Raw genomic sequence first — 14,133 nt, 5'->3', positions numbered from 1 at the left:
CTGTGATGAGAGAAAAGAGATCACGGAGAGGAGAGACGGGAAAAGGAAGGAGCTGCAGAATGAAATTGACAATTTATGCTTTGTACATTTATGAATATATCATGGTGAATTTCCCCTTTATATATATATATATATATATATATATATATATATATATATATATATATATATATATATATATAAAGCACCCCCCTCCCATAAATTATAAAAGGAAGGCCAGTAGAGTACAGGATGAGAAATAGGGGGAGAGAGGAAGGGAAGGATTTAATGGAGCAAATTATTTTTCATGCATGTATGATTATGTCAAAATGACCTGAAGTATTATATATAGTTAAGATGCACTATAAAAACTTTCTAAAAACAATATTGGCCTTAAATTAATAACTTGTTGACACTGTGATAGAGGTGTTCATTAGGAAACTGAATCTATTTCTGTGAATATAAAATTAGTAGATGTAAAATGCTTAGAATATGATCTGGCAGAGCATAAGCTTTCAAGAATGTTTCTTAATAAGGTGTTTTTAACATTTTTTGGACATTTCAAGAAATTTAGGATACAAGCTGTGAAAAAAAGGCTCCAAATATGGCCTGATGTTGTTTCTCAGTCTGGGCCCTTAGATCTGTTTGAAGTGAACCCAAGTTTCATATGACTTTATTACAGGTCTCCTCCACTGTCTTGATTTCAAGGTAGGTGAAGAGCATTATTACAATCTAAATTTTAATTATTTTATTATTTTTTTGGTACCATGGTTTGAACCCAGATGCATTTTACCACTGAGCTACATCCCAAGCCCTTTTTAGTTTTTACTTTGAGACAGTCTCACTAAGTTGCTTAGTGCTTTGCTAAGTTGCTGAGGTAGGCTTCAAACTTGTGAACCTCCTGCCTCAGCCTCCTGAGTTGCTGGGATTACAAGCGTGCACCACTGTGCCTGGCTGCAATCTAAATTTCTTGAAACAAAATTTCTAATAACTCAGTAGTCACTAAGTCCACTGATTTCCATTCATAAACACCCAGTGCTTATCATTCAGGGATTTAGAACTGGTAGAATATAATTAACAGGGTTATTGATCTTGGAGTTAGGGCATGGACTGAGTCAACTGAAAAAATGTGGGAAGGTTGGGAAAAAGTTCAAAAGTGATGAAAAGAGAAGTCACAAGAATCAGAACTGGAGACCAAATTGGAGTTAGTATTGTAGAACAACTGAAAATATGAGTGGCCTCAAAATGCCTACATTAGATAGAGCTTCTCCACATCCCTAATGCATGTTACTCTATTCCCCTTTTTGCCTGGTCAATATTACTAGGTGTTGCTCTAAGAAGTGGCACACTTTACATATTTCCATTTCCATTGTTTATATTGAATTATGTATGCAAAATTCAATTCTTTTTCAGAAAATCTCAAATTATACTGGGTCACAACACTGAAATTTTCATCCAATAGTTCCTTTAGTTATTAACCCATAGATAAATTTCATTATGAATCTTATATTGATAAGATGCACTGACAAATTTTTTTTTAAGTTTTAGTAGTTGGAAATGTTAATAGCCGGTAATTTTACCTTTACACACTCTAAACTTGTATTGAATTATCACTTTATATCTCATATAGTTGTACCATTAAAATAACAATTATTTTTTAAAAAGGTATGTTGCATGGAGCATCTTTTACTATGGCTGTTATAAACAGCCAGGTGCGGTAGTGCACACCTATAATCCCAGCCACCCTGAAGGCTGAGGCAGGAAATCCACAATTTTAAGGCCAGCCTCAGCAACTGAGCAAGGTACTAAGCAACTTAGTATGATCCACTTTCAAAATAAAAAAAGGGGGGGTTTGGGGATATAGTTCATTGGTAAAGTGCACCTGGGTTCACTCCCTGGTATGAAGAAGGAGAAGGAGAAGGAGAAGGAAAAGGAGAAAGAGAAGGAGAAGAAGAAGTTGTTTAGATTGCAATAAAGCCCCTTACCTATCTTGAGATAAACACAGTGAAAGTCATTTATATGGCTAATTAATTTACATACATTCCATATTTTTCTTTTTTTTTTTTTCGGTGGTGCTAGGATTGAACCCAGGGCCTTGTGCATGATAGGCAGGCACTCTACCTACCAAGCTATATCCCCAGCCCCTCATTTTCTCACTTTTTAAGTTATTTTATAATCATCTAATTGCCGCAGTCTGACTGGCAGGGCAAAATAGCCGGGGGGTGACGAGCAACTTGTGTACATTGATACAGCAGGAGTTGGAGCGGTTTATTGTAGGACAAGAGGGGTATATATGCATTCCACACAGCTTATCTTAATTAACATAAACTAGATACATCAGTCAACCAATAAGGAATCTCCACACTTAATTCCTCCCTGGTGTTACTTCACAAACCACTGCCTCTGGCAAAATGCCAGGTGCCATCTTGACTTGTTTACAGAACCTAACATCTAATAATTTTAATTTCTCAACAGCAAATGATTAGTTATTGATAAATCATAAAACCAAATAAAGATATAGATACATGAACATTTTCCTTGTAAATACTAGTCTTTCAAAAATTTTTAGGGCTGGGGTTGTGGCTCAGTGGTAGAACGTTTGCCTATCATGTGTGAAGCACTTGATTTGATCCTCAGCATCAATAACAATAAATAAAATAAAGGTCCATCAAAACTAAAATTTTTTTTAAAAAGACCTTTATCATGTTGCTTCATGAAAAACTGTGGTTTTTAGAATATTCAAAATTGTAGGATTTCATATTTTATAATTCAGTTTCCAGGTTGACATGAACATTTATAAAGATATTTATTAAACATTGAAATGCATCTGTTTTAAAGTTGTTATTTTCTGTGTTTATAATTTATGTGTAATATGTTTTATCATGTTTTTTAATTCATTGGTTCCATGGATCCATTAAAACACAAGTCTCAAAAGGACAGGAAATTAGTGGGTTTTCTATTTATTTCATCCCCACTGCCTGAAATGTAGAAAAGGCTTTCAATATTAGAATTGGCAAATTCTATGAACACACTTACTCAATCCCAAATATGTGATGAATGCATTGATTCTGTTTTTTTGTTTCATTTTATTTGCAGTTTCTATTGAGATTTGCTATTATGTGAAGTCTTTTAGTTCCCTGGAAGTATGTTGTTGTTGTTGTTGTTGTTGTTGTCGTTGTTGTTGTTGTTTTTGAGAAAACTTATCCTGAAATTCCTTCCTTGCAAGGAGAGGACTGATGTAAAAAGTCAAAGACACATATTTAGAAATCAACAATCCTTTCAGTAAACTTAAAATACTTTTACATTAGCAAATTCCATTACTTATTTAAGAACAATGCAATTCTTTTGACTGAGTCCTTGAAGGCCTGTTTTACTTGCTTGTTTCTCAGTGTATAAATGAAGGGGTTCAACATGGGACTGATGGATGTAAAAAGGATTGTTACCCCCTTATTAATAGTCATTGAATCTTTTGCTGAAGGCTTAACATAGATGAAGATACAGCTCCCATAGGTTATGGAGACCACAATCATATGGGAAGAACAGGTAGAAAAGGCCCTTTTCCTTTGTTGGGCAGAAGGGAATTGCAGAATAGTCTTAATGATGTATACATAGGATAGCACTACACATATGAGAGTCATGATAAAAGTGAACACAGCACAAATTATAACCATCTGCTCTATGAGCCATGTTTCTGTGCATGAGATTTTTAGGATGGGTTCTGCATCACAGGCAAAATGGTCAATAACAGTAGAGTTGCAGAATTCCAGATTCAGGCCCAGGCTAAGTGGGGGGAGTATGACCAACAAAGCAGCTGTCCAGCAACAAAGGATGAGTCTTCTGCAGACCCTGGTGTTCATGATGGTCACATAGTGTAGGGGTTTGCAGATAGCTATGTATCGGTCATAGGACATGGTGGCGAGCAGAAAAAATTCTGTTACACCAAAGATATCAGTGAAAAATATCTGAATGATACAACTGTCATATGTGATGGTCTTATCCCCTGTTGATAAGCTGTACAAGTATCTGGGAATACAAGCAGTTGTGAATGAGATTTCTAAGAAGGAGAAGTTTTGTAGGAAAAAGTACATGGCAGTTTTGAGGCGTGCATCCAGCAAGGTGAGGGAGATGATTGCCAGGTTCCCAGTTATACTCAGCATGTAGGTGAGAAAGAGAAAGATGAAAACCACGACCTTCAGTTGTGGGTCATCTGTCAGTCCCAGCAGGATAAATGTTGTTACTGTGTGATTTCTCATAAGTGGATCCTGACTTCTACTTAATTTGCATTTAAACTTCAGAGATGTTTGTGTGCGATGGTAATTCACAGACAAAGAACCTTGAAAACCCATTCACATGTATTTAACTGTTTTGTTTACAAATATTGTCATTCACGGCAGCTTAGGTTCTATAATTACATATTTTTGGTCATTTCAGGGTATATTAAAAATATCAAATTGCATTATCTATACCAATTCCAAAATGTTATGGTTGCTTTCTTCTTATTGCATTCTGATCTCATTTTTTTTATTGGTTGTTCAAAACATTACAAAGCCTTTGACATATCATATTTCATACATTAGATTCAAGTGGGTTATGAACTCCCATTTTTTTATTTTACCTGAATCTCAGATTTAATTTTCCCAAACAGCTAGATTTGATTATTAGTGTTTTGTAAGATTGAGAGATTTTCCTTATTTACTCTGTGAATTCTAAAGCTGAATTTTAAACTTTCTTTTTCATATTCATGTTTCCTTGAAGTCTTGTTATTAATACAATTATATCACACAGACAGTTAATTATACAGGCTCTCCTTCTGTGGCTGAGGATGTCAAGTACACTTGTGTTCTCTTTAAACAACTACTTCCTTACTTGTCCCCCTGATTTTTCCTCATAATTTTCTATTTATAATACTCCTTCCCTATTGTGGTACATAAGAAAGAGTATTCTGAGAATGAGTTTATTGTATAGGATGATAAGTTAGATATGGAATTCATACCTATGAAAATCACAACTGTTTTTAGTTTTTAATATCTATAAGTGTTGAGCACATTCCAAAATGCTGTATTAATATCCCAAAGTTCAAAATATATCAGGTTTAAACTATTACACATCTCTTCAAGCATGGTTTGATAGTGTAAAATAGAAAAAAATTATTACCCTTCATACATATACTATGTGATAATATATTATATAAAATATTTATAAATAATGAATAATAAATAAAATTTAACTACTTCAGTGCCCTGATTCATAATTATTATCCTGTTGTTGGTTACCATACATTCAATTATAAGTATAGTGAAATCATATTTTGTCCCCATGTTTTTAAATAAATGAATTATATGAAAGTTTATCAAACACCTCTCTTTTTCTGTTGAAGTTTAGGAAATTTCTAAGTATAACGTTATAATGTGTGTTTTCTTTCTTTCCTTTTCCTAATTTTGAGACAGGGTCCAACAAATTTGCCCAGGCTAGCCTTGAACTTGTGATCCTCCTATCCCAGCCTCTCCAATGGCTGAGATTATTAGAGTGTGCCACCCTTCCCAGCACAGAAGTGTTTTCAGCCACACAGTATTTCTAGTAGCCTCTGTTTATTTTCCTATTGTTACGTACATATTGAATTTCTCACCTTTTTGCTTTGTCATTTCTAGACATTTATTTTCTTGCTGGTGTCTCTTATGTTGATAGTTCTTAATGCTGCATTATTTCTTCCTGATGGATTATTTTCCTGAATTTCTCAGCTCTAAAAAGTTATTGCTTTTTATGATCTCAATCATATAATTAGATGTACCCCAAACACGACCAAAGTGAAAATCATGATTTTCCACACCTTGTACTTTTTATAATCAAATTAGTGTGTTTTAATTATGAAAACTTTATTATAGACTAGACATTGAAATAAACACTTTGCATGGTTTATCTGGAGTATTCTTCTCTTCAATGCTCTGTATTTCTCCATTTTTATCTCTGTCCCACAGTATCCAATTTTATGGGAAATGTACATATCTAGCCAGTAGTTTCTAGTTTTTAGTTTCCAGAAACTTTCATTGGAGATATTACTACTTTACACATGACTCTAATCATGCTACTTTTTCGTTGTTTGTTTAATATAATTTTATAAATATTTTGTATAGTACCCAAGATTAAAGCACTCTAAAAATACTGTTAATACCACATTAATTTGCATTTCTAAATTTTAGTGCAATCAGGAAAGATTCATTTATTAGAATCACATATGACCCAAATCTCAAAAAAGAAAATGAAATTAAAGACAGAATTTATTATATTTACCCTTCTGGCAGTTAATCATAACCTTCCTCTATTAGTTGTTTACATGTATTTTTACAGACACAACTTGAAAATATTAAGAATGAACTTGATAATTTTTAGCCACTACTGATTGAATTTGGTAACTTCAACACTAACAATATCCCTGAATTTTCTCTTTTATAAATTCCACCAACTTTCTCACAATAGATATAGTGCTATCATAAGCCCAGGAAATTATTTTTTATTTTTAACTATCACTGAAAAGTGGGTTCAAAGGAACTCTTGTTACCTTTAGAATAATTGATGTTCAGAACTCTTTTGTTCAGAGAAAGGGTTTTCCAATTTGAAGCTAGACATTTATTTTATTTGCCAAATCTGCAACAAAGTTAATGAACAAAAAAGTCCTTTGTGACCCAGGTTCAAAACCACTAATGAATCATTTGTGTAATTAACTTGGGGAAAAACAATCAAACCTACTGTAGTAACAATGGGAACGTGGACTTTAGAGACAGAAGAAAGCATGAGGATCTTTAAAAGAGACTCGTAGGACAACTTTAAGAATCTCATTAAAAGCAAAACTAATCCAGTTTCTTTTAATTAATTGTTAGCACACAAAGTAACTAAAAGATCCGTTTCTTTTTCTGATTTATCAATTTTTATGCCAAAAATATATTTTACATAAAGATTTAAAAATATCATTCAGCTTCCTTTCTCAGAATGTTATTTTTATTACACAAACCATAAAAATTCTTCAGTCAAAACAAATAAATAATTTCAATAAACATGCCTAGATTCAACTGTGAGCATTCTAAAAGAAAGCAGAAATGTCAATTTCTTTTTGTGCACTAACATTTTTGGTATTTTAAATTATGTTAAAATCTAGTACATTAAAATCATTTTACTATACATACTAGTACATATAGTAAAATCTAGTATGTTAAAATCAGAATTTCTGTGTCTTCAAATCTACAGAAAGATCTTCACAATAAGAAACTTATTCTTTCATAAAATTGATTTTATAATTCCTCTGGGAATAGAAATATAATAGAATCTACTGCATGAAAATATTGTTGAGTTAAGCAAATTTCTTATAATTCCACAAAGTATAAGAATACTTGAAGCTCACATAAAATAAATATATTTTATTAGAGTCACGTATGATCCAAATCTCAAAAAAGAAAATGAAATTAATGACAGAATTAATTTGACAAATCATAATTGTATATATGTGATATATATATTTGATATATGTGTACAATGAGGACTGATCAAAGTATGCTAATTAGCATATCCACTGAAGCATTATGGAAAATAATATTTCTACAAGACAGTTCCCCAAGAAAAACATGGAGGGATAGTAAGGCTTGGGAGGAGGGAGGGAAATTATCCAAACATTAAGAACGGACCCTAAGGGAAAAAGCAAACTTTCACCCTTTCCCAGTTCATCGTCAGCATCTCCACGAAAAGCAAAGCCTCACCCCTTCCCAAACACAATGGGTCCTGAAGGAAGGAGGCAAATACCAAAATGCTGAGCCTGGACTTTTACCCTTTCCTATTGCAGATGAGTCCTGGAAGGAGAAAAGCAAATAGTGAAGCTCTAGATAACAGGGTGTACCAGAAATAAGCAGTGAACACTGAGTTTTGAGCTTTCCCCAATGACAACAAGTTTACCTTTTTACAATCGCCTTCCTGAATTAAAATTTTAACCTGCACAACTAGGTCCCTGACTGTCCAAACTGCACATCTGCAGTATCCATTAAGTCACACTCATTGTAAACTATAAAACTAAAACTCCTTCTGTAACCCAGAGAGCCATTTCCTGTACCCAGAATAGAGCCCTCCCAAGTCTGATCAATGGACTTTGCTGCAGAATAGAGGAAAGCTTGCTGATCCGAGGTTTGCTTCCTGTCTCCTGCCTCCATCATTTGGTGTTCATGTGCTTGCATCCATCACGTCCCATGTTTTCGTGCTTAGAGATGTGAACTTATTTTCAACTGTTTTGTAATATACAATATACTGTTATTCAATATATTCACCCTGATATACAACAGATCTCCTAACTGAAACTCTGTGTCTTTTGACCAATAATAGAAGAGAGTATATTTGTTGTTTCAAGCTGGGAAAAAGTGTGGAAAGAGATAGATGAAAAGTGATGGCTGAAGTTAACAGGGTTCCATTTGAGATGATAGAAATGTTCCAAAGTTAGATTCTGGTGAGGTATGCACAACTTTGTAAATATAACAAAAATAATTTGATTTTTATATTCAGTTGTGCAATGATAATTTATACTTCAAATGTATATACATCACATATTAATAAAGGTATATTTATTATTTTTACTACATATGTTTAAGGTGTATACTATGGTATTTGATGTACTAATACAGCTGTTTGGTTTTTTTTAAGTGGATTAAGTGCTTCAATCAAAAGGAAATGGCTTAAAGAAATAGGGTGAATTGGTAAAAATCTCACAGCTGTAGAAATGACAGAATTTGAATTTAGATACTATTACATCAAGGTTAACTTTTCAAACAGGGAATAGCTTTGAACAATCCCAGGGTCTGTGATTTTATATCTTTTACTAGGAAACATGCAACCAACAGAGCAGAATCTGGATGCATCTGTTAGGAAAATAAAATGTTTGATATTCAACCTATCTATGTAATGTAGGTCAAAAGGTACAAACTTGAAGTTATGCAAAATGAATAAATCTAGAGACAATATACAGTAGGAAGACTATAATTTATAATATTGTATTTTATACTGAAAAATTGATGAGATATCAGGTGCCTCTACACAAAACAAAAACTTTTTTGAGATGATGGGTATATTAGTTTTCTTGATTGTACTAATCATTTCATCATGTGTATCATGTTGTACACTTTAAATATATACAAGAAAATCAATAACATGATACATAGAGTAATTAATGTAAATGTGTATAATGAATTTGAACTATATATTCACTGAAAGCAGCAAGCAAAGATGAAATGCAGGAAGCATATTTTATGTTATAATCAATATAGCATGAATTCATCTTTTGTTTCAACATTGATACATTTAATTCCTCTTGTTCAAAATATTTTTCCCTTTTATTTTCAAATGTCGTTTTTACTAAAAAAGGTGTGCTTTTAAGATACTGGAAATTAATCATACTCAAGGACACAAACTATATTAACAAAGCTTCTGCTTTCAATATTGACAATCTAGGTAGAGAAAAATTTAATGCTAAGTGAAGTTAGCCAATTCCAAACAATCAAATGCCGAATGTTTTCTTTGATATAAGGAGACTGATTCATAGTGGGATAGGGAGGGTGAGCATGGGAGGAATAGACGAACTCTAGATAGGGCAGAGGGGTGGGAGGGGAAGGGAGGGGGCATGGGGTAATTAATGATGGTGGAATGTGATGATCATTACTATCCAAAGTACATATATGAAGACATGAATTGGTGTAAATATACTATCTATACAACCAGAGATATGAAAAATTGTGCTCTATATATGTAATAAGAATTGTAATGCATTATGCTGTGATATATAAATTTTAAAAATTTACATAAAAATAATAGCAGACATACAGGATGTTTCTGCATGGTGACTCTTTGGGGTTTGGGGCATGTAAGATCGGGCAGGAGGAATGAATTTTATTATAAGAACCAAGGCATAGAAAAATGAAGAAAAAAAAAATTTATATGAAAACCCCGTATGGAAAAGATGAGGCACAAAAAAGTAGGAAAATGTAAATTTAAATACCTCTGGAAGTATTAGTTCCAGATGATAAACTATATGAGCTTTTTGGGAGGAATGTGGTAAACAATTTGAACTCTATATTGTATAGCTATTTATATCATAAAACTGCAGTCATATTATTTACAGCTTTTTATATTCCTTTTAGAAAATTATCTAAATTTTTAAGATCCCACATATTTGGCTGTTTTTATTTCCTTTATTTCTTTTCATTTCATTTTCTCTGTGTTTGCTCATTTTAATAACATTTTGTGTAAATGTTTTAATATAACTACCTACATCTGGCAGATTATTTAGTAGTAAAAAACATTTAAATTTCCCAAAATAGCATTTTTTACCCTATTCCTTTTAACTCCATTTTTTTAGGAACCTATTCTATTTAAAATTTTGACTTTATTGGTTTGATATACTTTAAAATCTCGCAAATTTCAAGCTTTAGTATTTTAGATGTCTTTCTTAAATTGAAAGGTTTATAATTCCATTTCATGACAAAAACACTTATTTTTGGTGCAATCTAAGCTTTTTGTTTTATTATTTAAATTTATTTCTTAAACTTACACATGAAAACATAAAAAATATACATATTTACAGGTTATTACATGATTTTTCAATGCTTGTATACATTATATAATATTCTTATCAGGATAAAAACAAGCTATCTTCTGAAACATTTATCATTTCTTCTTGATGGAAACATTCAAAATCCTTCCTTCTAGCTTTTTGTAATATCCAATATATTATTGTTATCTGAAGTCATTCTTCTGGGCAGTAGCACAGCAGAACTTCTTACTCCTATCTGTAACTTACTACTCATCAATTTACCTTTCCCCATTCTACTTTCCCTAGCCTCTTGCAACTGCCACTCTACACACAACTTCAATGATATATACTTTTTTATATTTCACACATAAGTGAAGTACTTGTGAAGTACTTGTCTGTCCATTCCTGGCTTATTTCTGCTTCTCTCTCTCTCTCTCTCTCTCTCTCTCTCTCTCTCTCTCTCTCTCTCTCTCTCTCTCTCTGAGGGGGGAGGACAGAGGATTAAATCTAGGAGCACCTAACCACTTAGCCACATCTTCAGCTCTTCTTACTTTTTATTTTTGAGACATGGTCTTTCCAAATTCCTCAGGGTCTCACTAATTACTGAAGCTGGTCTCGAACTTGTAATCCTCCTTCCTCAGCCTCCTGAGGCACTGGGATTACAGGCATGCACCACTGCACCAATTTATTTCTCTTAATGTAATGATTTCCACTTCCATCTATGTTCTTGTAAGTGACAGAATTTCATCTTATTTTATAGCCAAGAAGTATTCCAGTGTGTATATATACTACATTTTCTTCATTCATTCTTCAGCTGATAAGAATTAGCTTGCTTGTTCCATTTCTTCTTTTTACCTCTGAGGGTGCATAGGAAGACTTTTTTTATTCTGATTTTGCTTTGTCTTCTGTTTGTAAGACCTAGTACAGTACCTATCCTAAGGAAAGTGCCCAATACATATTTATTAGGTGAATTAATGAATGAATCATTTGGAAGTTTTGGATTGGAAGAAACAGTGCTGATGATTATTTGTTCTGTTGTCCCTGAAAATGTAAAAAATGACTAAAAGTTTATATCTATCTTATTTTCTTTTATCTTATTTTTTGGTCTTCAAATTTGAAAATGAAACAAGGATTTAAAATGAAAGCTATTAACATGTCTATTATGGAATGATGTGATCTTAAAAGAGGCTTGTAGAGATAATGCCACTGGATGAGGATGAGCAAGAGCATTTTGAAAAAGTTAACTTGCCAGGGGAGTTTGGGAAATTCACCAAACATCAACTTCATGTCCCTTATTTCTTGGAAAATATTACAATTCTTTTGACTGAGTCCTTGAAGGCCTGTTGTACTTGCTTGTTCCTTAGTGTGTAAATGAAAGGGTTCAGCATGGGAGCCATAGAAGTGGTGAGGACAGTCACCCCTTTATTTATGGCCACTGAGTCCTTTGCTGAAGGTTTAATGTAGATGAAGATGCAGCTGCCATAGGTGAGGGAAACCACAATCATATGGGAAGAACAGGTAGAAAAGGCTTTTTTCTTTTGCTGGGCAGAAGGAAATCTTAAAATTGTCTTGATGATATAAATGTAGGACAGAACTACGCACATGAGTGTCAAAATGAGGGTCAGTACAGCACAGATGATAATGGTCTGTTCCATAAACCAAGTATTTGAGCAAGAGATTTTCAGGAGGGGAAATGCATCACAAACAAAATGATCAATGATATTAGAATCACAAAACTCCAGATTCAGGCCTAGGCTCAGTGGGGGGGTTAAAATAAACAGACCTGCTACCCAACAACAAAACACAAGTCTCCTACAGACTCTACTACTCATGATAGTCACATAATGCAGGGGCTTGCAGATGGCCACATAGCGATCATAGGACATGGCAGCAAGGAGAAAAAATTCAGTTACACCAAAGAGGTCAGTAAAAAATACTTGGCTGACACAGGCATTGTAGGTAATCATCTTGTCACCTGTTGCTATGTTATATAAGTATCTGGGAATGCATGCAGATGTGAATGAGATCTCCAAGAAAGCAAAATTTTGTAGGAAATAGTACATGGCTGTTTTAAGGTGAGAATCCACTAAGATGAGGGAGATGATAGTCAGATTCCCAGTTATGCTCAGCACGTAGGTGAGAAACAGAAAGATAAAAATCAGAACCTGCAGTTGTGGGTCATCTGTCAGTCCCAGTAGAATGAAAATTGTTACAGTATTGTTCCTCATTGTTGATTTCTGACTTCTGTTAGATCTACACTTAACATTCAGAAACAGTTTGTTATAGACTATATAGCAGTTTTAATTTGGGTTTTTCTTATTCACAATGTTTTTTTAAAATATTACATTTTAACATTTATTACATTACATTACAATAAACATATTTAATTTGATCAGTTTAAACTTCTGTTTTAAGCCATCTGGAAAGTTTTCTGCAAGTCTGATGTCTGCTATCATGTCCTATAGTAGAAAAGGGCATGTGCTACTCTATTGACACTTAACAAAGAATACTAACTTGGAGTGGGGATCAGGCTGCCTGTGTTTTCTCATCATCACACTCCGCACCATATACACTGTTATTCACATGTTTTTCAATTGTCAAAAAAATGTTCCTAAATGAATTCCTCTATTGCATGTTTTCCAGTTAGACGCCTAAGCCATTTTCCTTTCAGTTTGGACTCTGAATTTTAAAAAGTTTTAACATTAACTTTCTTTAAGTTTTCTGTGTCTTTGAACCACTTTAATTTATTAATTTTTACATTTCAAGAAATCAAATTTTCTGCTTTTATTTATTATCTTCATACTCATAATAGAGAAACTGCCTTCATTTTGCTACTATTTTCAGGAATAATTCCTTCTTCCAGTTCCCCTTCTGATCTCTCAGGTAACACAATGATCACATCACTGAGTAAATTTAATCAGCCCTATCACCAATGGATATTGGTCATCCTCTAAATGAGACTGTTTTTTTGTTTATTCTATTTTCAAAGTGTAAATTTGAAATGAGGACAGAGATTTCTAATGAGGTTTTTCATTCTTTTGGAGGGCTGGGGGGAGTTATATGCACATATATCTTAGTTTCTGATGTGAGGTGATAATATAGACAATATATTTCTGGATAACTATCAAATTTTAACATTTCAATGTCAAATTTAAATGCATAAATATCTCCCCAAAGTGGCATTTTATATATCTAAGGAAACCAAATTCTATAAATGGAAAAACTTGCTTTACTAAATATAAAAATTATCACATTTTTTCTTTTTAAGAGATAGGTGATTTTTTTCTCTTCCAGAAATAATAAAATTTAGATTACAAAAAAGTGAATATAATTAAACTAAAATAATAAATTTTATTGCACTTACTATTTTAACTGTCAATTATAGTTTCTGTTGGTTGTTGAAACACAAAATCGTACAATTTCTAAACTGGAAAAGATATTTAAGATGACTGTCATATGAACTTCTTGTCATGTTTGCTTATGAATCCACTGTCAAATTCATGACAACTCTAGGTTGCATAAACATCTCAGAGGTATCCATCTTCAACCAGTTACTTGGACTTCCTTCTATTTTTATACCCTTAAAATAAAACAAAGAA

At 33.0% G+C, this 14,133-nt stretch overlaps 2 protein-coding genes across 2 annotated transcripts; both read right to left on the bottom strand.

The window, feature by feature from the left end:
- Positions 1 to 3,296: 3,296 nt before the first annotated feature.
- LOC101968815 (olfactory receptor 6C2) lies at positions 3,297 to 4,240 on the bottom strand. The gene has a single exon (XM_005342712.4). The coding sequence runs from the start codon at positions 4,230 to 4,232 to the stop codon at positions 3,297 to 3,299; it is 936 nt and encodes a 311-aa protein (XP_005342769.4). The 5' UTR covers positions 4,233 to 4,240.
- A 7,586-nt stretch (positions 4,241 to 11,826) lies between these two features.
- On the bottom strand, positions 11,827 to 12,762 carry LOC144378335 (olfactory receptor 6C2-like). The gene has a single exon (XM_078052361.1). The coding sequence runs from the start codon at positions 12,760 to 12,762 to the stop codon at positions 11,827 to 11,829; it is 936 nt and encodes a 311-aa protein (XP_077908487.1).
- Between the last annotated feature and the right edge of the window lie 1,371 nt (positions 12,763 to 14,133).

Source organism: Ictidomys tridecemlineatus, chromosome 6 (genome assembly GCF_052094955.1).
Source record: "Ictidomys tridecemlineatus isolate mIctTri1 chromosome 6, mIctTri1.hap1, whole genome shotgun sequence".
NCBI lineage: Eukaryota > Metazoa > Chordata > Mammalia > Rodentia > Sciuridae > Ictidomys > Ictidomys tridecemlineatus.
The sequence above is the reverse complement of the archived record's forward strand: the minus strand, read 5'-3'. Positions and strand labels throughout refer to the sequence as shown.